The sequence below is a fragment of the Pocillopora verrucosa genome, chromosome 6 (assembly GCF_036669915.1).
Source record: "Pocillopora verrucosa isolate sample1 chromosome 6, ASM3666991v2, whole genome shotgun sequence".
Classification (NCBI taxonomy): domain Eukaryota; kingdom Metazoa; phylum Cnidaria; class Anthozoa; order Scleractinia; family Pocilloporidae; genus Pocillopora; species Pocillopora verrucosa.
Genome location: NC_089317.1, coordinates 22886577 through 22914159, shown reverse-complemented (window position 1 = coordinate 22914159; position 27583 = coordinate 22886577). Strand labels below are relative to the sequence as shown.

The following is a 27583-nucleotide window of genomic DNA, read 5'->3' as shown; positions in this document are numbered from 1 at the left end:
GGCTGGTGTAGGGAAAATGGTAAAAAAGACCAAGGTGCAAATAAAAAAAAGCTGGCTTCAAGAGAATCCTGCTTGGCTGGTGTGACGGGGTCTTCTATTTCATCAGAGCTTCCAGAGCCTCTGGAAAGGCAGTCAGCTGTTTCCATTCAGCCACAAGATGTCTACACCATCTGGTTTATCAATCATGCTCCTGAAACAGTGCTGGCTCCAACCCTGGATAATGTTCCCCGGCCATCCTCTTTCCCTTCACCACCCAGTGGGTTTGCATTAAAGAAAAACTCTGGCAAGAAAACTGTGTTCAGCTTAGCCCAGAAAGAGATTATGATGTTGTTTTACAACAGGCAAGCTACCTGTGGCATGCGGGCTGACCCAAAAGATGTAATTGCATGCATGAGAGAGAAAGAGGAGTGGAGGTACTTAAGGAGCAACAAATAAGAAGCTGGTGGAGCATGTATCATCAAAAGAGGAAAAGATCCTTAAATGCCTTAACCAATGACGCATGCAATCCGACTTCTCAACAGCACCCTGTTCAACCACCATCAGTATCAGCTCCCAGCAACCCTCAGGTCATGCAGCTCCAGTACCAGCTCCCACTTTGCCTGCATCCCAGCAACCCTCAGCTCATGCAACTCCATTGATGGCTACCACTGCACCTGGAAACCAGCAACATTCAGGTCATGCAGCTCCAGTCCCAGCTCACACTACGCCTGCATCCCAGCAACCCTCAGGTCATGCAGCTCCAGTGCCAGCTCACACTATGCCTGCATCCCAGCAACCCTTAGGTCACACAACTCAAGGGATGGCCGCCACTATGCCTGCATCCCAGCAACCCTCAGGTCATGCAGCTCCAGTGCCAGCTCACACTACGTCTGCATCCCAGCAACCCTCAGGTCACACAACTCAAGGGATGGCCGCCACTATGCCTGCATCCCAGCAACCCTCAGGTCATACAGCTCCAGTGCCAGCTCACACATTCTTTGTATACAAAAACTGCTTGTCTTTTGGAAGGTAGTTCTTTATTTTAGTATCATCAGGTCCTGAATCCCTAGGAAAGAAAAGACAGAATCAATTTGGAATATAAATCATAATTTTGCCAGAGAAATTTACTTAATAACAATAGGAGATTGAACAGGTTGCTGATTCTGCATCAGCCTTTCGAACAGTTGCTTCAGTCCAGTCAACTGGGTGTTGATCTCAACAGTATCTCCTATCAATTGATATTTGTCTATATTTTCATCAACTGTTTGCCAGATATTACATTGATATTGTTGAGAGAAGTAACTTCTGTATCACTCCTTGGAGTGAAAGTGAAAAACCTCTGTAGATCATATAATCTCAACGAAACAAGACAGACACAAACCATTTCCATGTTGGACAGTGATGTACTAAGTGGTCTCCTGCTGCCACAAACTGTAAATCACACAAAAAAAAAAATAAGTAGATATGCAACACATTGAATTACTTGTATCACTAATAATGATACAGTAAATGGTTTGAACCAAGGGTTTTATTAAAAGCTAGTTATTGGCAGTCTACTGCTGCTTAGAAGACCTCCTATTGCAGTCTGTAGCTTGTGGACAAGCTTGGATTTCACATTGCGGCCCCTTTAATCTTTCTAACTGCCAGGATCTGGTTATTAATTCTCCCCTTAAACTACTTCACATTTCCTTGTGAATAAGTGATGAGAATTTGGTGTTAGATCAAGACAACAACTTCTACCTGATAAGTTTGATTATCCTCATGGACTTTTTTGCTAGATAATATATGGATATTTTGGGGAGAAGTTACATGTGCATATCTTTACATGGCAATAACTTTGAAAAGAAGATATCCACATCATCCCACACTGTCCTAAAACAAAGCGTTCCTCTCAAAGGTAAACTATCTTTTTTTGTAATTGTTTTCTTCATTAATGATTGATTGAGATCTACAGTAGACAATTAATTGTTGTTTTGGTTTCCTTCGTATAAGCATCGCTCTAAGCACTCAAAAGTGAAAGACATTGTTTGGTCATGTAATAAAAATTGGTTAGTCTGTTTTACTAACGGAGAAGCCTTGACTGTGCTCTGTTCTATTGTAAAGCACGCAGGAAGCGGCTAGAGCATGAAAGAAGTGTAGGTAGAAACACGAGATGTAGTCGAGTGTTCCTCCGCACTTGTTGAGTTTCACAATATCTTTCAACTTTAGTGTGGTTTGCCGGCTCGTTTGTTCCGAAATTTCACTTTCAATGAGTGAATAAAAGCTAGAGAGAAGTCCGGGAAATGGTCGGACATATATAGTACAATTTGGCAGTTGGCATGACAGCTTTAGCACTCTTGCTCTATGTTCTTTACTCTCATATAGCGCGCTGTTTCAACCAATGACAGCGCGCGCTATATCCGAACTTTACTATAACATTTGGAAGCTAAAATCTAAGCGCAAATGGTTAAACGATCGCTTCTTGAGTACAAATTCCACTATATTTACATGGATTACGCAGCTAAAAAACCTACATATGTACTTCTTCCGGAGTAATAACGCCCGTTTCTTGAAACTTTGACTCCTATATTGACAGAAAAGATGGTTAATTCTCTAAATTGATTGAAAATAAGCGAAAAAACAAAATTGCACAGCTGGATTTTCGATTAAGTAGAAAATTTTGTAACGCACCTTCAAAACAGGCGTCAAGTAACCCGCAACTCCAAGAGCTGTCCCCTTAACCTTATTTATAACGTCCTGCATCGCCATGATGGGATCTGTTGAAAACTATATCGATTTTATCGCCTAGGAACTCGAAAGAAAGCTTTGAATTAGTGCCCTACCTCGAGTTCGTAACTGCAACGAGCAAAGACACAACAGTAAATATGCTCATACGCAACTCCGCTGAATGTTGTCACTGCTGTCTGAGCATCACACAAGTTACGTATTATGTCACGCAAGGTGATGGCGGATACTCCGTTAAAGTAATAGTGTGTTCATAACTTTTGGCTCCATTGATTGTTTTTGGACTTTTAGTTAAATTTGACGAAATCTTCAACCACTAAGCCCGGGGCAATAAATGAAAAGAAAACATTAGCGTTGTTTTCATATACAGAGCTCATCCTAGGATTTTAACTCCCTTACAATTTCTAGGCGAAAGTCGTAACTATTTGTTTACGATCTGAAAATAGTGGGGTGGAAATGAACAAGTCCTTCTCTCGCCCCAAGAATTGACGGTTCATCCTTTAGACTTGGGTGTGACTAACTGAACTCTCGTACCCAGACATCCACGGCCAAGCAGTTGTGAAACATTTCACTGAGTTACAGTTACCCGGCAGGTTAGGCAAACTGTAACTCCTGCTTCAGCGTAGTATTCAGTCGCATGACTGTGTTTAATCCAATCGCGTACCAAAGCGTAACAAGCTGTTGACGAGCGAAACACAAAATACCCATTTGATATTTCATTGCTGAAATTCTAACGGGAAGGGATAACGTCCGAAGTAAAAAGGAATGATACACACATTGTAACCCATGATACATATATTGTAACCCTTTAGTCAATTCAAATTTCTAGTAATCAATACAAAGAAATAAATTTGGCTTCTAAACACGAAAGTTAATGAAGAAAAAACTTATTAAAAAAATACGGGGGGAAATTACAACTTTAGGATGCCTCCAAGAAAGAAAAATGAGCAATCCAAATCAAGATCGACCAATGTTATGTTTCGAACATGAAATGATATACACCAGTCAACATATTTTTTTGAATAAGAAGCCCTATTTTTTCTCGACAACAACCTATTTCTGCTCTATTCTCTCTAAGATACTCAGTGGTCTTTAGTTTCATGATAACACTTGATTCTTTGTTCATCTGTCTCATTTCTTTTAGCTACTCCAGTCTAATTTGCATGGATCACTCTTTGGCTAACTGATTTCGTCCCTCGCCTCATTTCTGACCATCTCCTTCTTCACCGCCGCCCTCTTCTTTCTTTGTCGCTGAGTCCTCTTCCCCTGTCAAAGCTCCAAGGATGTCGGTTAGAATGCGCTCCACATACAGGCAGAACTCTTTGACAATACCCGGAATCTCTTGTGCTTTTTTACGATTCTCGTTGAATCTTTTTATCTTCCCTGGAAGAGCGAATACATCAGACTTCTTCTTAAGCAAGCTGTGAAAGTCACGCTGTGGATTGATTTGAGTGATTCTGTGCATGAACTCTTCTATTCCATGCTGTACGTCTGCCTCACGTTCCACTGCTTCACTTCCGGCTGTTCTGATGTTCTTCAGCGCTTCAACTGCATCACGGTAAGGCTTGGGCGGTTTTACGCCTTCAATTGATTTCACTTTAATCTCGCCATCTGTTTCATCGATGTAGATCGTAATGTTACCTTCCTTGGCGTCTTTTTTTAACTCTTTGATGTACTCTTTAAGTTCCTTCTTTGCGTCAATGTTAAGGATCTTTTTAGCAATATTTTCGAAAGATTCTTTGGCTGCTTGCAGGCTCTCACGCGTTTCCACGAACGGATTGATGGCAGTTGCGAGGGAAGAAAACGTATCATCAATGTCATCAAGACCCACTGAATCAAACTTCAACTTCTTGTGAAACTCCTCTTTGTCCTTTTCTTTGTTGGACTTACTTTTGTCAGTTTTACTTCCTTCCTTCTTGTCAGTCTTCTTCTTTGAGGTGCTTCCTCCATTTGCTTCTTCTGCCTCGTTGCCTTCGCTTTTATCTTTTTCTTTTGAAGTGTCGTCGCCCTCGTTCAGCTCTCCTTCAATTTTCTTCTGTTCCTCTTCATCGGCAAAAGCATGATAAATTTCAAGGATGATCTTCTTGGCTTGGCTGTAGAAATCGCGCACCATGTCAGGAGCTCTCCTCACTTGTTGGACGTTGTTGCTGAAGGCCTTTACGAGCCTTGGGATCTTTCCCAAATCCCACACGCTCTTAAACTTTCGTTTCAAGATTCCTTGCAGATCCATTCCTTCAGCTCTCTCGACTGCATCGTCACTTCCTCTTGCGATAATCATCGGCATAGCTTTTAATTCCTTCGACAGTTTGAGTATGACATTTACAGCTGCTACTGCGTCAAGAATTTCTTGTACTGTCTTTTTTCCCTCTGTGTAAATGGCCAGAGCTCCTTCTTTTATCTTGACTACGATTCCCTCTGATGTGAGTCGCGTCTTCAGGGCGTGCACATATTCACTGAACTGCGCATGCGGAGTGATTTGTTCCAGCGTGGTAACAGCTTTCTTAAAGGATTCCTCTGCTTTGGCCATGTCCTCGCGATTTTGGACGAATGGATCCAACGTTGTTTTAAAATCTGCGAAAATGCAATCCAACTCGGAAATGTCGAACTTTTTGAAGTCGAGAACTTTGCTTAGCTCGTCCTTAGTCTCTCCTTTTTTCTTCTCAGGCTTGGTTCCCTTTTCGCCAGAATTAGCAGCCTGCTCGACTGAATTTGTTCCACTTGCGCTCGACCCAGTTTCTGGACGTTCCTTGCGACGGTTTGGTTTGGTTTCAACATCGGGTACGACATTCTCATCTGGTGCACGATCACCTTTCATTCCCTTGACGCTTTGGTTATCGAAGTGGGAATATCCAGTAGGGAGCGTTTCTTGGTCATGGGATGTGCAGCTGCTCACGGGACCTTCCAATGGCTTATGATGCGACTCGTATTTCTTTGGTTGATTCTCATCTGTCGGACTTTTATCTCCTTCTCCACCGCTGCCCTCTTCTTTCTTTGTCGCTGAGTCCTCTTCCCCTGTCAAAGCTTCAAGGATGTCGGTTAGAATGCGCTCCACATACAGGCAGAACTCTTTGACAATACCCGGAATCTCTTGTGCTTTTTTACGATTCTCGTTGAATCTTTTTATCTTCCCTGGAAGAGCGAATACATCAGACTTCTTCTTAAGCAAGCTGTGAAAGTCACGCTGTGGATTGATTTGAGTGATTCTGTGCATGAACTCTTCTATTCCATGCTGTACGTCTGCCTCACGTTCCACTGCTTCACTTCCGGCTGTTCTGATGTTCTTCAGCGCTTCAACTGCATCACGGTAAGGCTTGGGCGGTTTTACGCCTTTAATTGATTTCACTTTAATCTCGCCATCTGTTTCATCGATGTAGATCGTAATGTTACCTTCCTTGGCGTCTTTTTTTAACTCTTTGATGTACTCTTTAAGTTCCTTCTTTGCGTCAAAGTTAAGTATCTTCTTAACAATATTCTCGAAAGATTCTTTGGCGGCTTGCAGGCTCTCACGCGTTTCCACGAACGGATTGATGGCAGTTGCGAGGGAAGAAAACATATTATCAATGTCATCAAGACCCACTGAATCAAACTTCAACTTCTTGTGAAACTCCTCTTTGTCCTTTTCCTTGTTGGACTTATTTTTATCAGCTTTACTTCCTTCCTTCTTGTCAGTCTTCTTCTTTGAGGTGCTTCCTCCATTTGCTCCTTCCGCCTCATTGCCTTCGCTTTTATCTTTTTCTTTTGAAGTGTCGTCGCCCTCGTTCAGCTCCCCTTCAACTTTCTTTTGTTCCTCTTCATCGGCAAAAGCATGATAAATTTCAAGGATGATCTTCTTGGCTTGGCTGTAGAAATCGTGCACCATGTCAGGAGCTCTCCTCACTTGTTGGACGTTGTTGCTGAAGGCCTTTTTGAGCCTTGGGATCTTTCCCAAGTCCCACACGCTCTTAAACTCTCGTTTCAAGATTCCTTGCAGATCCATTCCTTCAGCTCTCTCGACTGCATCGTCACTTCCTCTTGCGATAATCATCGGCATAGCTTTTAATTCCTTCGACAGTTTGAGTATGGCATTTACAGCAGCTACTGCGTCAAGAATTTCTTGTACTGTCTTTTTTCCCTCTGTGTAAATGGCCAGAGCTCCTTCTTTTATCTTGACTACGATTCCCTCTGATGTGAGTCGCGTCTTCAGGGCGTGCACATATTCACTGAACTGCGCATGCGGAGTGATTTGTTCCAGCGTGGTAACAGCTTTCTTAAAGGATTCCTCTGCTTTGGCCATGTCCTCGCGATTTTGGACGAATGGATCCAACGTTGTTTTAAAATCCGCGAAAATGCAATCCAACTCGGAAATGTCGAACTTTTTGAAGTCGAGAACTTTGCTTAGCTCGTCCTTAGTCTCTCCTTTTTTCTTCTCAGGCTTGGTTCCCTTTTCGCCAGAATTAGCAGCCTGCTTGACTGAATTTGTTCCACTTGCGCTCGACTCAGCTTTTGGACTTTTCTTGCGACGGTTCTGTCTGGTTTCAACATCGGGTACGACATTCTCATCTGGTGCACGATCACCTTGCATTCCCTTGACGCTTTGGTTATCGAAGTCGGAATATCTACTAGGGAGCGTTTCTTGGCCATGGGGTGTGCAGCTTCTCACGGGACTTTCCAATTGCTTATCATATTTCTGATTAATACACAGACAAAAACAAAGCAAAACAAAACATTAACAGAAAAAAAAAACAACAACAAAAATAATAACAAAAAGTAAAAAAAATGTATGCATCTAAAAGGTGGAGAAAAGTCTGCCAAAATGGTAAGAGTCACACAAAATTAATAGGTCACACAATCCCTTTTTTCGTTCATTGACGGTACTCTAAACTAAATACCTTTACAAGAACCTTCCGTGGTCAAGGTATGGAGGGGATACCCGCACGAAGGATCTGTGTGGGAGATAACTGACTCATCTCCTCAGAATACCAACATTCCTGGAGAATTTGTAATTATATCAACGTTTCCCATTCAGCGAGGTTGTAAGCGTCAATTTCGAGTTTCCTCAACATATAGTTTACCTTTTTGTCTCCTGAAAGAAGAGGCTCCTCCTCATCGCTAACCTGAAAATAAAAACAAAACCGTTCAATCAGCAGCTAGGAACATGAACAAAAGTAAAAAAGATAAAAAATCTTGTATCGCAAAGGGTTAGTTTATACAATGAAAGTTGACATTTTAAAATCTGGCTGTCTAGCGCTCGTTGCGCGCCTACGATTACCACTCGACCATCGAGTTTCCTCAACATATAGTTTACCTTTTTGTCTCCTGAAAGAAGAGGCTTCTCCTCATCGCTTACCTGAAAATAAAAACAAAACCGTTCGATCAGCAGCTAGGAACATGAACAAAAGTAAAAAAGATAAAAATCTTGTACTGCAAAGGGTAAATTTATACAATGAAAGCTGACAGTAAAAATCTGGCTCTCTAGCACTCGTTGCGTGCTTACGATTACCACTCGACCATCTAGAAACCTCCAAGATTTATTGGGATAAATTTTTGGTTTAGACGCGTTATGGAGGGGGGGGGGGGGGTTAGGGGGAGTAGAAGTTTGTCTGAGAGAGAGTGCAATCGAGTTACAGAAACACGATACAGCGTAGTGCAAAGGTACAGTCACACGAAAATTTCGGATAATGGGGCCAAATATTCAACAACTACTCTCATCTCTGGTTTTGTGACAAGAAACCAACTTAACATTCCTAATTTTAAACCGAAAGATTCACAATCAAATGTAAATTCGTGGTTCATAAAACTCTTTCAGATTCTAACAATCTTTCGAACTTACAAGGGCACGCACGGTTTCTTCCTCAAGAACCAGACGAACAAGACGAGCAACAACACATGAACTTTAAGTAGAAAGGAAACGAATTGTAAACATATTTCATCTTATGAGGGAAACGGTTTGCGTCGATGCATTACAAGTACTTCCGCTTAGAGATTGACCCAAAGCGTGTTCCAAATTTTCCTGATTTACAAGACCAAATAGAAGTGAGCAACCACCTAGCTATGAAAAGCGATAATTCTAACATTGTCTACATACCTGGAAACAACAGCAAGAAAATCTCATGATTGAAATTTCGTTCTAATGAGCAGCAAAAGGGTTGTGCCTCACTCTTTTCGACAATTCGCAAACGATACGGTCTACTGCACTTTCCCAGAATCGTGGTATCCGACGTAGTCCTGGGCCGGATGAACGTAGTGTCATACCCCTCCCTCAGAACATTTGGACAAGACGATCATGTACCATCAAAGTGGCCATGGTTTTCGCAAATTTCAATCCTATGCGGGGTATACAGTTTGACCATGAGTTCTTATTTAACAAGGCATCTTTCCGAACTCGAAGTCTCGAACGCTGATGTAAATGCTGTCGGTGTGCGCCTGCACGGTCCGCATCTGTTGTATTAAAAAATTTTCAAAATAAAACATTTAATATTTGTCTAAATATGGTGTCGGGAACTGTGAACAATGCCTTAAGTCGTTTTTAGTTTCGCTATAGTTGTTTTTGTCATGACCGGAAATGTCTCCAATCAATCAGTTTCCCAGAATGTACTTTGTGCTCCGAGGTATCACGTTTCTTTCTAGTTGGTTGAGAAATCCTGCACGCGGTCGAGTTGTTGTTGATGCTTTAGTTATACCTGGATTGTATTCGTCGATTAAAAGAGTTGATTAATCAGGGAACGTGTCTTTGGTGCGTTTTCGACATATGACATATTATCCTAAGCTGAGTGTTGACTGACTCATAACAAAGTTGTTTTTCGAGTTCTCGATCAGGGTAACGAAATCAAAGTATTTTATCGTCTGGTCGTCACACACTATACGCTAAGCCACCGCGGTAGCTAGCTCTCTACGGTCAGCTAATAAGTGATAAGTGTACATTGACTCCAAAGCAAGTGACTGAACAGTTCTGTACGAGTTCACCAGGGGTGAAATTCCCGTGTCAGAATTTCGTCGTCATCTCAAACGAGGCGAGTAGTTGCAGCAATATGTCCCCCGCTAGCGTCATTCCGAACTATCACCCCCTATCCCCCCCCTCCACTAATTCAAATGAAACTTCCCCTTTTCTTCTAAGAGGCGGAAAATGAAAGATTATTTGTTTGCTTTTCTAAGAAACTGAAAAATTGGTAATTTAGCAAAGCAATCGAACCTTCCAACAGAAACGATTCAAAACATATCCAATATAATGCAAAGGCTTGAAAACTATAGGTATAGAGTACTTTATTATTGATAAAATGAAGTCTTGATCGCATGCTTTCAAAATACATCGGGTTAATATAGCTGGTTGTATTACAGTTAAATCTTTTCAATTTTTTTTGAAACTTTTCCGGAAAAATAAGAAAGTAACAAATTATCGCATCAACAATATTCATTATGATAAAAATAGTAATATATTAATAAGTTAAAGGGGCAAGCTCAAAAGCTTAACGATTACCCTATCCTCTAGGCTCCAAAACCTAAATTTGCTTGTTAAATCGGACACTAATGTCCAAAATCCAAAAATGGAAGCTGGTGTCAAGAATCCAAAATCGGACCCTAATGTTCAAAATCCAACATCAGACCCTTGTATCCAGGAAATTGGACATAAGTGTCTAAAATCCAAAATCGGACTCTTGTGGCAGTCTAACTAAGAATGCATGTTGCCACTAATGTAGCACAATTTTTGTAGTATTAGGAAGACCTAGAGTTTGTGTAATGATGCTAAAAGACGGTGCTAGAGAAGATTTGTAATTTTTTTATTTTTATCAGCTTTTGTTGTGTCACGGTAAGAACCGAAAAAATTATATCTTTTTATCTGCTAGGAATAATGCGCTGGTTTAAAAATGTAAAACGCTTTCACTTTAAAGGGCATGTAAACCCAAAAAACATTCATTTTCTTTCCACATGGATGTTTAGTAAATATATCAAGTACACCAAAGGTACCATTCGTTTTTTCTCAAAAGTCCATTTTCGCTTTGTAAAAGCTCTTCCAAATTCGAAACATTCGCCTTCTTGAATGGCGCCATCTTTCCTGTGACGTCACGGGTGGACCCTTCAAAGTCTCGTTTTATAATCACGTGAGGCACGAAGGAGTCTTTTCTACAGCCGTTGTTTGCCGGTCTCGTCATGATTTTTTTTACTTACATTTTGCTTCAAAATATTCAATTTTTTCGTAATGGTAAAGCGTTGTGTCGTCCAGTTTTGTACTGATTCAAACAAAACTGGGCATACAATGCAAATATTTCCAAATGACGCAAATTTGAAGCGACAAATTTCGTCGATTTCGTCGAGCCGTTCGAACATTCTGTTGTTTGTAGCAGTCATTTTTCTTCCTGGTGCTTTACCGACGATTCAGGCCTTACTAGAAGCAAATTATTCGGAAGTATAAAAACGACCCATACAGTCGGTAGACGACGAGGATTCGGAAGTGGCCGACCGAACTGAGAAAGAAGTTGAGCTCTTCAAACGTTAGAGGTCAACGGACACAGTACAAAATCGATTTACATGAAAACGTTTCGTTAATTAAACAATGATAGTTTATTGGTTCTCTAAAAACATCTATTTTCTCATCTAATGAAAGATTATGGGGAAGCCAGTTGTTCGGGAGCCAGCGCTGAGCCCATAAACTGGACACTGACCCTTCTGATCCTTTGCCTGAATTCGAAACACTTATCAAAGAAAGAGAATTCGTTGATGCCAGTGTGTAATAACGTGATCTGGAATTTTGTTGGTTCGATGCAAAGAATTCTATACAGGATCCCATAATCAACCCTTATGTTCTATAAGAAAATCTTTGCCAGCCCCACTTGGTGCTTCCTTTGAGAAACCCTACAGAGAAACAGCAGAAGAATTTGTGTCACGATTTTTACCGCAGTGAAAATACATTCAAAGGTCAGTAGGACAATATTCATCATTTTGAGTACAACTTAAAAGATCCTGATTCCAGCTTGCAAAACTATCTTTTCAGTGTTTCAAATCGAAGCAAACACAAACAGGGTTGCATAATTATGAAGGCCACACAAGGAAATGTATATGGTACAACTTGTTTATCGATGGAAGTGCTTCGGAGATGAAGGAAAGTAATAAATAAATATCTCATAAAGAACGGGCACAACCTCCAGTGCTGTAAATAATAAATAACTAAGGTCTGCATTAACATATACCTTTGTTTCTCTCAAAGGTTTGGCGGTTTTAATCCAGTGTAAGGCGATCCAAAATCCGCTGGAAAAATGTTTCGGATATTGTTTACCACAAAAGATGGCACAGCGACCCTGAAGTGTTTGCCGAGATATTCCCAACACCAACGAACAAGCTATCTGTAGGCAATTTAGCGAAATTTCCTGCCAGGAAAGAAGCGAAAAACAACTAGCTCTAGTACTGTATTATTAAATCAATGGCAGAAACAACCCAAGCAAATCGATCTCAAAATGTAACAAAACAGATGAAACAGAAAACATTTAGCTTACTCGTTTCCGGTGTGATTATCTGTGCCTTGCTGCTGCCTGTACGCGTAATTGGCCGTCTCCATCACGCAGAAATCAAGGCAAATTGACTGAAAACCTGGATGCTCAGTGATACAACTTATCTGGGTTTCAGGCCCTTCAGTATTCTACTTTTGCCACAATTGCCCGATTTCCGTACAACAAACACTTTCATGAGTTGTCGGCATTGGTTGACAAGTTCCACGCTCGCACCTTTCATAATTTTATATAAAACACTCTCAGAAGCTCAAGTTTAAAAAATTTCTGTTGCATTCTTTTAGATTGTACCCTCGCTTTATTGGATTTTCATGTCAAATACAAATAAATCACACAGTAAATTAAATACCAGTCTGAGTTTCCGAGGAGGTCGCATGGCTGTCAACACGTTCTGTACTGTCTTCGTACGGATCGCTTCGGTGAACACTAAGCGGCTCATATTGTTAGGGACGTGTCCCAGACTCTCCTGAAGATTCTGGATTAGGAGCAACTTCAGAATACCCCGCAACTGACACGCCCTCTTTAAATCTACAGGTCCGCGGACCCGAAGTGAATGAATAAGTATTAAGCTAAGTGCTACCGTGGTCCGCAGTGTTTTACTAAAGTGCTACCGTGGTCCGCAGTGTTTTACTAAAGTGCTACCGCGGTCCGCAGTGTTTTACTAAAGTGCTACCGTGGTCCGCAGTGTTTTACTAAAGTGCTACCGTGGTCCGCAGTGTTTTACTAAAGTGCTACCGTGGTCCGCAGTGTTTTACTAAAGTGCTACCGCGGTCCGCAGTGTTTTACTAAAGTGCTACCGTGGTCCGCAGTGTTTTACTAAAGTGCTACCGCGGTCCGCAGTGTTTTACTAAAGTGCTACCGTGGTCCGCAGTGTTTTACTAAAGTGCTAACGCGGTCCGCAGTGTTTTACTAAAGTGCTACCGCGGTCCGCAGTGTTTTACTAAAGTGCTAACGCGGTCCGCAGTGTTTTACTAAAGTGCTACCGCGGTCCGCAGTGTTTTACTAAAGTGCTACCGCGGTCCGCAGTGTTTTACTAAAGTGCTACCGTGGTCCGCAGTGTTTTACTAAAGTGCTACCGCGGTCCGCAGTGTTTTACTAAAGTGCTACCGTGGTCCGCAGTGTTTTACTAAAGTGCTACCGCGGTCCGCAGTCCCGTAGTGGATGAATAAGCACGGGGGTGGACTGGGACAGTTTCTGTCGCGAAGTATGCGAAATAACACATCTTGATATAGCGAAAAAAACTAGGCGGAAAAGGAAAGGTTGTTCAGATAGACGAAAGTAAATTTGACAAAAGAAAGTACCACAGAGGACATCACGTTGAAGGGCAGTGGGTGCTTGGAGGTATAGAGGAGGAAAGCAGGAAATGTTTTCTGGTGGCAGTCGAGAAGCGAGACGAAGACACACTGTTGCCCATTGTTCAAGACTGGATTGAACCGGGAACAATTATAGTGTCGGACTGCTGGAAAGCGTACTCCAAACTCGAGGCGAACACCGAACAGTGAACCACTCTGTAGAATTCGTGAACAAAGACGGTGATCATACCAATAAAATTGAAGGACAATGGAGGCATGCAAAGTCGAATCTGCCTAAGTTTGGTGTTCGAAAGCACCTTTTCTCCACGTATTTGGCGGAATTCATTTGGCGGAATTCATTTGGCGATACATGCATCGCGATAAAGATTTGTTTAGGGTTTTTTTGAACGATGTAAAGAAAGTGTATGCCATCAATACAAGAGAACATTAATTCTTTTAAGTGTATTAGACAATATTCGAAAAAGTGTAGAACATTATCTCCTTAAAGCGTAATAGACAATTTTCGACAAAGTTTTGAATCGTTAATCGTGCCTCGATGAGCTTCGTTATTATTCTTACACCGGTTTCTGTTATAAATTGTGGTTGAAGTTAAATTAGATGATGTAAATAAGGCCAAGAAGTTGCATAAATTTGATGTTGTGAAATTTATGTTGTTAATAAGGCAAAAAAGTTGTAATATATTATTTTTCAAACGTTTGAAAAATTGGTATTGCGTAAAACAAGAAATATGCAAATGCTTGTTTCGGCTCATGGATAATAGAACAAGGTATATACATGTTTAACTTGCTTGTTTCGGCACATGGATAAAAGAACGAGGAATATTCATGTGTACCACGCTTTGCGTTGCGGCTCATGGATAATAGAACAAGGTATATACATGTTTAACTTGCTTGTTTCGGCACATGGATAAAAGAACGAGGAATATTCATGTGTAGCACGCTTTGCGTTGTGTTCATTAGCGTTCATTTCATTTGCTTTGGTATGTAAATTATTTTGACTACGGGACTGCGGTAGCACGGACCAACAAGGTGAACCAAGCAAAAAGCGGTATATTTCGTGAGGTTTATATATACATAGTATGTAAATTATGTCGACTGCGGGACTGCGGTACTGCGGTAGCAGGATTTGAAAGTTCATTTCAGTTGCGGGGTATTACTAAGCTTAAGGCATTCCAGTCGCTATCTTCTAAAAAAACATCTTCCAAACTACCGCTACTTACACGAACTCCCACACCAGTTCTACTGGGGAATATGTGTTGCGCAATATTTTAGTTCTACCGCTTACGTCACGACTTCTTGCTATTGTTTTTACCGGAAATGGAATTTCAGTTGAAAATACCGATTTTCTCCTAAAATAAGTCGAATTGGACAAAACGAATTTCAAATTCGTCTTCTACGCCACTTTTTACATAATATAAGAAAAACATGTATTTTTGGGTTTACATGCCCTTTAAAGAAAAATTGTCCTTTAAGTTTTCATGATGTGCCGATCACGCCTATTAAGATATTTCTGCAAGGAAAATTTTATTTTTAATCAAAAAAACAAAACAAAACAATTATTCAGCCTTCCTGAAATGATTGTGAGATTTTTTATTGTCTTCTGTAGTGCCACGGCAAGAACTGACAAGATGACATTTTTGGATCATTTAGGCACGGAATAATTTCTTTCTAAAGTATTCTTCTTTCTTAATTGTGCTATCTTTAGTGCAAATGTCGAATTACGAAGATACTCCGAAATAAACAATAAGTGACATTGGGTCAAGATCGGGTGAAGTTCGGCCTTCTTATTTTACCGTTACTCATTCATTTCGATTACGAAAAAAATGAACACTGCGTGACATAGGCGGAGTAGTGCACTGGTGTTACGTAAAAAGACGCATTGTTCAGTACAACAACTTAACGTTGACAGAAATAAAATTCTCTCTCTCGTCCTTTTCCAATAACACAAACCAAACCAATCCTGCTGGGAGAATAAACTACATTACAAAATTTACAGGGATTTCATCGCTGCATCGCCCAAAAAGCATAAATAGAATTCTCGCGGCTTTTATTAGAAATGTTTTCTGGTGAGGGGTCGCTGAACGAAATAACACGCAACAACGGAAAAGAAAAAAAAACAATTTAGTGCCGTAGTTTAACATGGGTAAACAGCTAGGAATCACAAAATTTTTATCATTGTGCTTGTAAAAAGCCTTTTTATCATTTGATCGTTCAGTGCGTTTAAGGGCGGGCTTTCTGCAAGCATTTCACAACTTCAAAAGTATTTTGCCAAGCGTTAAATTGCGAACAAGACGAAACCCATAAGGCTAGAGCTGTCATTGCTGCCTGGACTTGTTTCCCTCTTAAAATTACGCGGGGTTCTTTGATGATCTGCAGACTTTGATTCGCATCCAGAACCACTCTCTGTCTCCTCAAGGCAGCTAAGATCTCTCTTTTCTTGAACTCCACGACCACATTTCTTGGGCATATTATCTCAACATCCACTTTTAAGATCGTAGAAAACAACTTACTAGGGACAGTGAAGGCTGCCTCATTCGGAACTTTTTCCGGATCGATGACGTCGTCTTCGAACATTTCGTCGTTGCTGACGTCATCCTGAGTCGTAACGTCATCTATGGAGCTCCCGGCTGTGAGCACTTTGAAGATGGCATCGAACGCTTTGACAATTGACGACTTGGTCTGAAGAGGAAGACAACTAAGGGCGGTGTTCAAAGCAAGCACGGCTTTGGTCACGGCACCAGGTACGACCAGGGCAAGAGCGGCCGACTTGTGGACTTTGAACTTAATTTTACCTTTCTCCGTGTCTAGAATGAGGCGGCATCGAGCGAATTGCACATGTCCACCAGATGTTCTCACGGTCACTGAATAATCCTTAAAAATCAGCTCTGCCTCTAAACTACAGATAGATGTCGCTTGTTGGAACAGAGTCAACACCTTAGACACCACATTGTCCTCACGGCCTGGTTCTTGTGTGGTTAAATGCGTGGGAACCTTGATAAGCTCTTTCCACTGAAATAAAACGACATGCATATCTAAGATAAGCATTTACATAGAACTACATAAAATACCAGAGGTAAACGAGGCCGAAGTGAAGCAGAACTGCATAAAGAGAATATAAACCGCAGTATCTCGACTGCATGTATTATGTCAGGTGAAAATATTACCAGGAGCCCATTACGGGGCTACTGATAATACATACATACACTGATGATTAATATAATTTCCTTTTTACGTCTTAAGCGGAAATTCACAAAAAAAGAAGTGAGGATGGTTGCAGATGAACACGGATTGAAACTAATTGAACTTAGAAAATTGAGACAAACCAAATATCGCACGGGAACCTAAATCTTGATTAATATCGTCTTTTACTTGAAAATCACCAGAATTAAAATGTACCATCTTTATTTACCTACATCTTAATTACGCAGAGGTATTACATATCGAAACTCCTATCCTGGCTGTATGAAGGAAGTTTGACACCATGGTCTTAGTTAAACGGCCCATAACCGGCCTGTCACGAGTCTACTTTCGTTCAGTGGTAGAGCACCCGAAGTACAATCGGGAGGTTGTGAGTTTGACTCCTCTTAGGAGCACTCGGATAGAGTTCTTTCTCTCCGAGTGTGCTTGTGTCATTCACTAAATAACAACATCTTTCACTTGAAAACCACCAGGCTTAAATTTACAATCTTCATTCCTATCATCGTTTCTTAATCTCTCGTGCGGAAATACTGTCTCAAGGTAGAACTTTTATAAATAAAGTTAATACGTGTTTTGGGCTTAGCAAGAGTAAAAGAGACCTCGATCGCAAAGGTGACAAATATTTAAGTGTTCCCATAGTTATCAATTTAGTTTGACTTAAAAACGCGAGCATAGTCATCAAACACAAACGAACCGTGCGCTTCATCAAATTTCATACGAGCACGATACCTGTCTAAATTGCCAGTCGCATTTGGGATGATTTGTTCGTTTGCGAAGGAAGTTTAACTATCTATTTAAAAATTGAAAGGATTCGACACTATTTGATAGAAAAAGGCTTCATTTTTGCTGGAATAATTAACACGAAAATATGTTTCATTTTCACCTCTGGTTTCAATTTCCTTGCGGCTTCCTTTGCTGTATTTTCTTTCCAATGTTTTCCTCTTGTGTTGATTACCACCTTACTTCCTTCATTAAGTTTTGCTTTCCACTGCTTTGTCTTTGTGACTTTTTCTGCTAAATTCAAAACAGTATCCTTACCAAGGACCTCCATTGTAAATGAGTAACTATTAAACAACTGCCTTATAACTCTGAGATCTGAAATGTCATTTGGTTTTATCAACCGAATTTGTAATGTAGAACGGCCACCGTAATGTGTATAAGGTTGGAAAATTGTCTCTGGTAGAGGTGTGATTACTGTCTTGGTTAACTTAGTTATTCTTTATTGTACAAAAGAAATGCTTATACTTTATTTATACAACTTCTTTAAGGGCGTTAGAGATAGAACACTCCAAATTAGTCCATAAATTTCAATATTCATTCGGCGGTTTCCGGTCATAGGAAAGACATTGGGCTTCCGGTCAATCGAATCAAAATGCCATTTAGGGAGAAACTCGTTCGGTTTATGTTTGTTTTTTTCTAAAAAAACTTCCTGTTTTACAGGAAGTTCTATAAAATATTGCTTGCTGAACTAAGAAGAAGGAACCATGTGATTATTGAATAATTTTCTCAAAAAGGAGAGGATTTTATACGGATCCACAGCCCCAATCATAAAGGTTAACTACACTCAAAATAGTCTTTGACAAGTCGTAATTCCTTCTCTGCTGGGTTTGTCGGTTGAGTGGAAAAATATAGAAAATAATAAAATGTAATAATAATTTTGATAACCATAATGTTAATGATAGTAAATATTGAAACGATGAAGTAGGAAAAAAGAAGATCGTGATCAGTTGTAGTTGCAGTCTCATGGAGAAAGAGTCGCATTAAGCAAAGTGTTTTTGGACGAAAGCTTCGCCTAAGCCGCTCCACATACACCTTTAAGGTTATTTACAAAATTAAACCAGAGATATACACATTCCAAATATGTTTTAAACACGGAGGTGACTTAATTCACAAGGTGCGCACAAATCGCCTAGTTAACGATGGAAATACGGATTTTAAAACCCTTTGGTTGAGGTGAGGCACTAAAAAAAATGAATGCAAGAAAGAAAATAATCAGATTTTTTTATTGAAACAATTTTCATAACTAGTGTATGAGAGGCACGGGTTCGAACCCCATCTAAGCCTGAATTTTTTTTCCGTTCAGGGTTCTTTTCGCCATCACTTAAATTGTCGCTCGCCTGCGAGGAACTTGTATCTAGAACTATTTTACCCTTTTTTGCAATAGATGAAAGTCATCTGCGCTCTTCTCTAAACTTAAATTTCTGAAAAAAGGTGCCCCTCTAAAAAAAATACCGCCAGCCATGTTATAAACACTTTTTTGTGGGGGTGGGGGTTTGCATTGTTATACAGTGCATCAAATACTTCATTGAAAAAACCCTCTTCCCATGGGCTGTGTCCCACTCAGCCGTCTGTGCTGTATCATGTTTGGTAGTTGCAGGAGGCTGTAGAGTTTGAACTTGACCCGATAAATTACGTGCTTTTCATTGTCTTTTTTTAGCTGTTTGACCTTCTTCGATGGGGTCATAGCAACCAGAATTTTTAATATAATTTTCTTTTTCAGACCTAACTTATTTCCAGTAGAATAAATTTGAGTTTAAAGTCAAGTCATGTATCATGAAAAGTTAACCAGAGTATGTAGTACCAAGGACTTATCGGCACAATACAGCCTCTTAATCTTTTAAGAGGGTCGCCCCTGCATTTTCCTTATTCACATGAATTTGAATCACCCAAGATCATTTCGCGAATCACGTTTATAAAATTCACCTCTTCTCTGAGTTCCGACGGATATATTTTTCAAGAATAAATTTTTGAAAATGAGAAATCTGTCTAAATTCTCGTGATCTTGAAATGTTGTTAGAAACAACTTTGTTAAAATTAGAAATATTCGTGACTAGTCTCCGGAAGTCAAGTGACGTCATAGGGTACTATTAGGGTAATTCATTCACCCCCCTATCTGCCGGCTCTTAACAATTTTCTTCCTTTTCCCGCTGCTTATCTCATGCGACATGTCTTACGACTCTTACGCTGATACTAGGTTGGTTTTTCGTTATTCTGTGATGGATTTCTCTTCTCAGCCCTTTCATCTGTTGCAGTATAAGTTCAGGCGCAATTTAGCTGCTATAATTTAAATGAAGAAGCTAGCTTAGGATGCTTAACGATGAGAGGAAATTGCGTCTTCAAATTGTAATTTTTCGCCACCGACCGCCATTTTGAACCACGTGTTTCAGTCGGCTGGTGAGCATTTTTCTTGCGTAACTCTTATGATTCTTCTCTTATGGTGTCTGAAAATTTTTCATAGAAATCCTGACTCCGACCGGGGTCGTGACGAGCAAAATGGTCCACCAGGAATGGAACAGGACGGAGATATCGAGGTTCGTTCAAAGTCTAACATGTGTGAAACAAAGCTGAATTTTTTTGTCTTTCGTGTTTCATGCTTTTGAGTAAATTTTATTGTCAATTTTTTACAGTTCTATTTTTTTTATACTTCAGACTAACTGGAACGAAGTTGTTGACAAATTTGATAACATGGGCCTGAAAGAAAATTTACTCCGAGGCATCTATGCTTACGGGTGAGTGTCTACTTTGCCAACAACTGCTCGATTCAATTCATTATAGACGAATAGATCTTCGTTGAATTAAATCAAGCATCAGCGTAAACCTAACATCAACGACATTTTTACGATTTCAGGTTTGAAAAACCTTCAGCAATTCAACAGAGAGCTATCATACCTTGTTGTAAAGGTTAGTGCCATACGTTCATCCTGATCAAAGCAGTATTTTATGATCAGTTTTAACTGTAATAAATAACTTATGGAGGATCGGGGTTCACTACTGTCCTTTTGTGCTCAGTATTCCTTGGAGTGAAAAAAATTATGATCAACCATCACTTGCACAGTGTTATCTTTTAAAAATTTATCACACTGAATTGTTAGTGGAAGCGCTGTGAAAAGAGAAATCCAATGCTTAGGTAAAGGTAAGTCAGTGGATTAATTTGAAAAGCGCAGTAGTCTTTCTTAGCATTTTGTCGCTTTGTTGTAGAAATCTTTGTCTTGTCGCTGAAAATGTTGAGGTTAATTTTTTTCCAAAAGATGTATATTTAACTAGTACATAGGAGCGCACAAGTGTGCGATGTGATTCGTGTAGTAAAATGTTAAGAATTAAATAATGGGCAATTTCAACTTACAGTCAACTGACTGGTGAAAGTTCTCTGAAAATAAGTTTCGTATTTCAGTAACAAATGAACATCAAGTTTTCAAAAAGACTTTTTGAATTAGTTATTTTGGGGTAAGCCCCAAACCAGATCATTTCTGTAAATCAGCATAGAGCACAACTTTGAATTGCTCCTTCTTGATCACGACAGTGACCACTTTTCAGCAAACATACGAATGTATGCAGGAGGGATAAATTGTAACATGTTGAAACTCGGATTCTTCTACATTCTATTCTTGGTAGTCAACATGGTGCAGCATTTGGTTAATGATCAAGACTTTGGGTAGAATGTGTAACATTTTGAAACTTGTCTTCTGTCTATATGAATTTGCAAGTTTAAATGTGTATTGCACTGTGAATTGGGAACATTTTTGTTTAAGGGGGAAAAATTTGGAACATGTTTGTAGTCTAGGTGCAAAGCTGTAAGTCTTAATGTGCAGTGATTGGTAGTATGATCAGGTTTTTGGGTGGATAGCCTAAACAAATTATAGATGTGAAACTGTGAGTATGTGCAGTGTTCCGCAACATTAGCAGTTTCGTGGTGGATTGTATCTAGTTGTAAAGCATATTTTTAGGCTGGATGTAAACCTTTTGAATCAAAAATTGGGGTTCAGTGAAATGATTGGATTCTTTGGTGGATTTGTAACATTCTGAAACATGTAATTAGTCTAGATGTGATCCTGCTTGTGGAAATGTGCAGTGTTCAGTATTGATTCCCTGAAACATGTTTAAGTCTAGATCTCATGCAACTGATTTTTCAAGTGAAAGTGAAAACAAACCACCTGTTTTGGAAATTTGAAAGATTGCTTACATTAGGCATAAAACTTTCTGTGGCCTTTGTGGTGGAAATGTTATATTGAAACAATCTCAACATTGCAAAGCAAATAGGCTATTAGTAGAGAGGCTGGAAATTCTAATGGTTATTGCAGCCTTAGTGTTATCTGTGTTGAAGTTTCTTGAATGTGCTCTACAATGAATAAGGCATAGAAATCTGAGTTTTCTTTTCAAAGCAAATTATGGGCTTATCTTTATCAGCTGTTAAATGGCCCTATTTTTCAGTATAGACAGTCATGGGACTCTTGCTTACAAAATAATAGTAGGAATCCTTCAAAGAAAGAACCCTATCCAAATATACAAGATAAGGATTATTTTTAACCAGAATTTGGTGTTTGATCAAGATAACAACTTTTACTGGATAAGTTTGTGTATTCTCATTACCTGTTTGCTAGATTGCAAGATAGTGTCTAGAAATTATAGGAAGAAGCTACATGTTAGTTACTTCTGGGAGTAAAAGGGTTAAAAGCAAATTTTCCTTTGATGAAGTGTAGTTTAGTGCTTGTATGAAGCATGAGAAATACTTACAATGCACTAATAAAGAGTCATCAAAACACAAAGGAGTGTCACTTTTTATCAGAGGGTTACCAAAACATTAAGGGGTGTCACTTTTTGCCTATTTTAAATCTGGGCCACCGTTGGCTTTCTCTCATCTTGAGGCTAACAAAGGAAGAGTATTGAGGGGGGGCGTTGGTCTTGAGACTTCTCATGAAAGATAAAGTGTACCTTGTTTGCGCATCAGTTAGCTTGCAGAGATAATGTATTCATGGGTTGCATATTGATGTCTTGTTTTCTAGGACTTGATGTTATTGCACAAGCCCAGTCTGGTACTGGAAAAACAGCCACATTCTCCATTTCAATCTTGCAGCAGATTGATGTGTCTTTACTGGAATGTCAGGCTCTTGTGTTGGCACCAACCAGGGAGTTAGCACAGCAGGTATAAAATCAAATCACTGTTACATGATTGTTTATGGTTTTGTGGTTGGGGAAGCACTTTCCTTTTGTAAGAAATTGTTGAAGGGAATGTCACAAACTAAACTTTACATGGAGGTGGTAATATTGTGTCTGTTTTGTTTTTGTTTGTTTTTTAAATTTCAAAATTAGGAACTGACTTTTGCAAATGATCTCTCAAAGGTTCTCTTCATTCAACAGAACAATAAAAGTGAACAGCAATTATTCTTGCCTGTTTTTTTAATTGAGGTTATGATTTTTTTTCATGTGTCACTTCAGAAGTTATGTTGTGTTTCTTTTGTACCAACCATAGCTCTCTGCAGCTTGTTTTGGGTATTAAGACATTCATAAACTTCTCCAGATTTAACAGGAAGTTTCTTTCAGGGACATAAAATTCGAGGAACATTTATTTTTTTTTCTTTTAGTTGCTGATACAATTGTTGATAAATCAACCCAGCAACAGTAATTTCAGTAATTCATTCATTGTGTTTACAGATTCAAAAGGTTGTAGTTGCCCTTGGTGATTACATGGATGCCAGATGCCATGCCTGTATTGGTGGAACCAGTGTCCATGAAGACATTGTGGCTTTAAAAGATAAAAGCAAAGGTGTGCACTCTGTTGTTGGAACTCCTGGCAGAGTGTTTGACTTGATCAACAGAAGTCACCTGAGTAAGTCCTAAATTGCTAGCATCAAAACTTGGTACCTTTATTCAAATTAGCTGACATTTAGATGGACAATAAATACATGTATTTCTAACCTTATGATTTGAGAAAGTAACTTAAACCAGTACAAACTTTGTTTTGGGCCAAATAACCAAAAAAATGTCCTTGTTATGTGCAAGACTAGTATCTCATTTATGAGAGTAGAGCTTGGTCCTTTTCACAGTCTCTTTGGCAAGTAAAGTTTTGTTCAGAGGAAGATGTTTTTTTGTCTTGTTACTCGACAGAAAAAAAGCATCTCTCTCTATTTCTTTACCAAGCTCAAAACTTACCATCTTTCTTATTCTATTTACAAAACATGACATTAGCAACATTGCTGATCCTAACAGTACTCAGTACATATACCATGTTTGAACCTCATCATGGACCTTGCTCATCATAGAGTCTCTGTGGCTCAGTGGTAGAGCATCAGAGTGCAGGATCTGATGGTCTGAGGTTCAATTCCTTATAGGGGCTCAGAATTTTTTCTTTGTCCCATGCTTGTATAAGATGAAAAAAACATCCTTCTCTGTTGCTTTACCAAGCTCAAAAACTTACCATCTTTTTTTATTCTATTTACAAATCTTTTTTTTTCGGTTGGACTTTGAATAATTTGTTGTGATAGAGCAACATTTTTTTTTTCAGATACAGACAAAATCAAAATATTTGTCTTAGATGAGGCTGATGAAATGTTGTCAAGAGGATTTAAAGATCAGATATATGATATTTTTAGGAAATTGCCCACTAGTGTGCAGGTATGATAAATGAAAAAAAGTGTCAACATTTGGTCACCTATCTGTAACCATTTCCCTCCACCTTGCTACTTGCTGAATTTGATCTTGGTTGCCCCTAGTTTAACTCTGTGGCTGTGCTTTACATATATCTGACTGGTCTGCTTCCTGCTAGCTGAGAGTTTTTAAAAACTCTGTTAATTCATTGGTATTGGCCCAGAAAAGCCCCATTGGGGGAATGGTCATTTAACCCTTAAACCAGTAAGAGTGACCTCCATTTATTTTTTCCCTGCAATATTGCCTTTGAATCAAACTTTAAAGAAACAAAAGTAAAAGAAATGATCACCAACAAGTTTGAGTATTCTTATCATCTGTTTGCTGGATAATGTATGCAGGGCGTGAAATTAACTTTTTTTTCCGATAGCCACTTGGCTCCTAAATTCTTTAAAGTGGTAGCCAATTCAAAAAAAGTTGGTCGCCATTTTCAAAGACAAACAAAATCTTTCTTTACGCTGTCAGCGTTCTAGATAGACCCTCCAAAATTAAGTTAGGGAAAATATCTTTAACGTGCTACAAAGTGGACACTAGGATGGATAATATACAACATTCAGGCTCATCAAAATCTAAGATGGCGTCTAGTTATCGATCGAGATGCATGTGCTACATTTTGGAAACAAACTTAAAGAGGAAGTTTTCCGCGGATTTATCTTTGCAAATCTTTTTAATTCACTATATCTCTTGGTAAGGTTATGATGAAATGTTCTAGTCGCCAATTTGGCGACTAACTTTCAGGATTTGGTCGCCAAAGTGAAAAATTTAGGTGCATTGGCGCCTGTATTAGGCGCAATTTCACGCCCAGGTATGGATATCATAGGGAGAAGTTACATGTTAATCACCTCTGGGATTCAAAGGGTTAAGTATACATACATACATGTATCAGACACTGTGTCACATTACTGAAGAATTCTATCAACATTATGTACCTTCTTACCTTTGTCCGTGATATCTGAAAGCTAATTGGATTGGGGGATTTTACTTTCTGTCCAAAACTTAAACTTTGTTCTGATTATGCTTTTCAGGTTATTTTGCTATCAGCAACAATGCCCAGAGATGTGTTGGATGTGACTTGTAAATTCATGCGTGATCCAATCAGAATCTTAGTGAAGAAAGAAGAGTTGACCCTTGAAGGTATCAAGCAGTTTTTTGTCCTGGTGGAAAAAGAAGTAAGTTGTCACTGTCTTGGTGTATTGCACAATTGGGAATTCCCTACACCTGCACCCAAGAAATTGTTTTGATAGAACTACCTTTTGGTTGTTTTGTGTTTGCATTGCTTTGTTGCTAGGTCATTTTGAGTGGAAGAAATAAATTGTAACAATGAAAAGTGCATTGTCTTGTTTGCAAGCACCACTTGTCTTTGTTTTTTCTTGCATTGTAATTTTTTTCCAGATTCTGTCTTTTTTTCCCTAATTGTTACTTTCTTTACTGTTCCTTATTAGGAGTGGAAGCTTGAAACACTTTGTGACTTGTATGAGACACTGACAATCACCCAGGCTGTGATTTTCCTCAACACGAGAAGGAAAGTTGATTGGCTGCAACAGAGGATGAGTGAGAAGGATTTTACTGTCTCCTCTATGGTATGTCCTTGGTAATCACTGGGCTTTGTGTTTTGCTCCTTTAGGGTAACAGGTAATTGCATAGTGCTCCTCTGCAGCACAATGATGTGGTGAAGAAAGAGCAGTTGTAGCTTCAGGAAACAGTATAAGCTGAGCTTTGGTGGTCTGAGCCATTTTATTTGTGTAAAGATTTCCACATTGACCTAGTGTCATGCCAATTCTGTTAATAAATTTCTCATGTGTTTGTGTTTAGCATGGTGACATGGACCAGAAGGAGAGAGATGTGATCATGAAGGAGTTCCGTTCTGGTTCTAGTCGAGTGCTTATCACCACAGACTTGTTGGTAAGTACTTACTGATATTGTTTTAAATGAGAATAAAATTTTTTTTCCAAGATTTCACCAGATTCAAGTGCTAATGAAGTGATGTAATTTCATTCTTATCTCAGGCACGCGGTATTGATGTACAGCAAGTCTCGTTGGTTATCAACTATGACTTGCCTGGAAACCGTGAGAACTATATTCATAGGTGGGTTACTTTTAGCATAATAGTTGAATTTTTTTGCATTTTTGATTGGTTTGTTAGCTTTGACATGGTGAGTGTTTATGTGAACACCTCTGAACTACTTGACACCTGAAGTTGGTTTTATTAAAAGGGACCATATTATAGTCTGTTATCCATAGATATCCCACCTACATTTTTCAAGTTTGGACTTTGCAATCTATGATAATCCTCTATATCTTTTGAGCAACTTCTCTGTGGGGTCAAAGTTGCCTCTTAATTTTGGTGTCCAAACTCGCCTTGAAGATAATTGTTGTATTGTAGGAACTTTTGATACGAAACAAAAGAGAAAAATGTACCTTGAAATGTTCTCTGTCCCCTTACGAGACATGTTTTTTGGCATATTGGATATTTCTCCTGGCAGAGTCCATGAAGCTCTCACAAAAAGAAGTAGTCTTTTGACACACACAGACCAAGCAAGGGTCTGTGTAACGTTGTTGTCTTAACATATGTTAGTGTGTAACTAAACCCTAAGCGGAAAAACGGCCACCTCAAATGCCTTTTCCATCATTGGGCTCACCACTCAATAGATATATTTTTTCTATCAACGTTTCACTGCATTTCTCACCTTAGCAATCAGAATTCAAATGAAGTTATCTAGTTTTATTACACAATTCTCTTTCAGGATTGGTCGTGGCGGCCGTTTTGGTCGTAAAGGCGTCGCCATCAACTTTGTGACCAATGAAGATATTCGTACATTACGCGATATTGAAACATTCTACAACACACAGATTGAAGAAATGCCAATGAATGTGGCCGATCTTATCTGAGATGCCCAGTCGTCATTTAATGCAACTAACAAATTGAATAACAGCGCTTTGCTCAAACAAAAGAAGGAAAAAAATCGCAAAAGTCTCAAACCAAAAAAAGTAATGATCACCATATCGTACTGACCAGAAAGGTGCGAAACCTCCGGATATGTCATATTAAATAAAACTTATTGGTTTTCAACGAATTTTGAAAAAATATATTATTTTTTTTTTTGTTTATCCGTGCGTTTGTGTGCAACTTGATAGAATGCAGATGCCGAATCCAACACGCTTATGCTAGTTTTGGATTAAAATAGAAAAAAGAGAAAAACTTGTATTTAATTTTTAGACTTGTGGGGTTTGACATCTGCTGTATTTGCTGTCTCTGCCTGTATGGTGTATCAGCTTTGTATGGTTACCTAAATTGGTTCTTACATTTTATGTATAAGGAACATAATGCAGGATATGCACATATGGTGCTCTTGTTCCTTCCTGGTCAATAAATGTTCCTAAGTTCAGGTAATTTTTTGGTGATTTTTGTTTACCGCGTCGTTCATCCGGTTTTGAGACTAATTATCTAAGATTTGAGCTGGTAAATGGTTGCCAC

The 27583-nt window shown here is 39.3% G+C and overlaps 4 protein-coding genes and 2 pseudogenes across 7 annotated transcripts in view; 2 read left to right on the top strand and 4 right to left on the bottom strand.

Annotated features, from left to right (window-relative positions):
- The window catches only part of LOC136281768 (ubiquitin-like-conjugating enzyme ATG3), a 3212-nt gene extending 393 nt beyond the window's left edge, over positions 1–2819 (bottom strand). Inside the window, exons 1-4 of one of the 2 annotated variants that reach the window (XR_010717963.1) lie at positions 2650–2819; positions 2493–2542; positions 1361–1410; positions 1–1045 (exon numbers count right to left, since the gene is read on the bottom strand). The exon at positions 1–1045 is cut by the window's left edge and continues 393 nt beyond it. Coding sequence is in view for 1 of the 2 variants with exons in the window: in XM_066168690.1 (XP_066024787.1) it covers positions 967–1045; positions 1361–1410; positions 2501–2542; positions 2650–2727 (249 nt within the window). In the remaining variant the exon portion in view is untranslated. The remainder of the gene's footprint in view (positions 1046–1360; positions 1411–2492; positions 2543–2649) is intronic. The other variant, XM_066168690.1, reaches the window with a different exon arrangement.
- Positions 2820–3495: 676 nt separating this feature from the next.
- Positions 3496–8988, bottom strand: LOC136281807 (myosin-2 heavy chain-like). 3 transcript variants are annotated; one of them, XM_066168823.1, is made up of 5 exons: positions 8768–8988; positions 7988–8029; positions 7755–7796; positions 7276–7369; positions 3496–7128 (listed from the first exon to the last, which is right to left on the bottom strand). In XM_066168823.1, exons 1-5 carry the CDS (start codon positions 8792–8794, stop codon positions 3905–3907), a joined length of 3429 nt encoding a protein of 1142 aa, XP_066024920.1. In that variant the 5' UTR covers positions 8795–8988; the 3' UTR covers positions 3496–3904. The 3 variants fall into 3 exon arrangements, with proteins under 3 accessions (XP_066024920.1, XP_066024918.1, XP_066024919.1); XM_066168821.1 differs by having other exon boundaries at positions 3496–7369; positions 8768–8987; XM_066168822.1 differs by lacking the exon at positions 7988–8029 and having other exon boundaries at positions 3496–7369; positions 8768–8987.
- Positions 8989–11441: 2453 nt separating this feature from the next.
- On the bottom strand, positions 11442–12676 carry LOC136281952 (uncharacterized; annotated as a pseudogene).
- A 56-nt stretch (positions 12677–12732) lies between these two features.
- LOC136281951 (uncharacterized) lies at positions 12733–13922 on the top strand (annotated as a pseudogene).
- Positions 13923–15352: 1430 nt separating this feature from the next.
- LOC136281996 (uncharacterized) lies at positions 15353–17895 on the bottom strand. The gene is made up of 2 exons (XM_066169032.1): positions 17573–17895; positions 15353–16500 (listed from the first exon to the last, which is right to left on the bottom strand). The coding sequence occupies exons 1-2, from the start codon at positions 17738–17740 to the stop codon at positions 15712–15714; spliced, it is 957 nt and encodes a 318-aa protein (XP_066025129.1). The 5' UTR covers positions 17741–17895; the 3' UTR covers positions 15353–15711.
- Positions 17896–19590: 1695 nt separating this feature from the next.
- On the top strand, positions 19591–27182 carry LOC136281740 (eukaryotic initiation factor 4A-I-like). Its single transcript, XM_066168612.1, has 12 exons — positions 19591–19663; positions 19928–20000; positions 20119–20198; positions 20318–20370; positions 22470–22609; positions 23119–23293; positions 23969–24078; positions 25134–25277; positions 25551–25688; positions 25921–26010; positions 26115–26194; positions 26853–27182. Exons 1-12 carry the CDS (start codon positions 19635–19637, stop codon positions 26995–26997), a joined length of 1257 nt encoding a protein of 418 aa, XP_066024709.1. The 5' UTR covers positions 19591–19634; the 3' UTR covers positions 26998–27182.
- Positions 27183–27583: the final 401 nt, after the last annotated feature.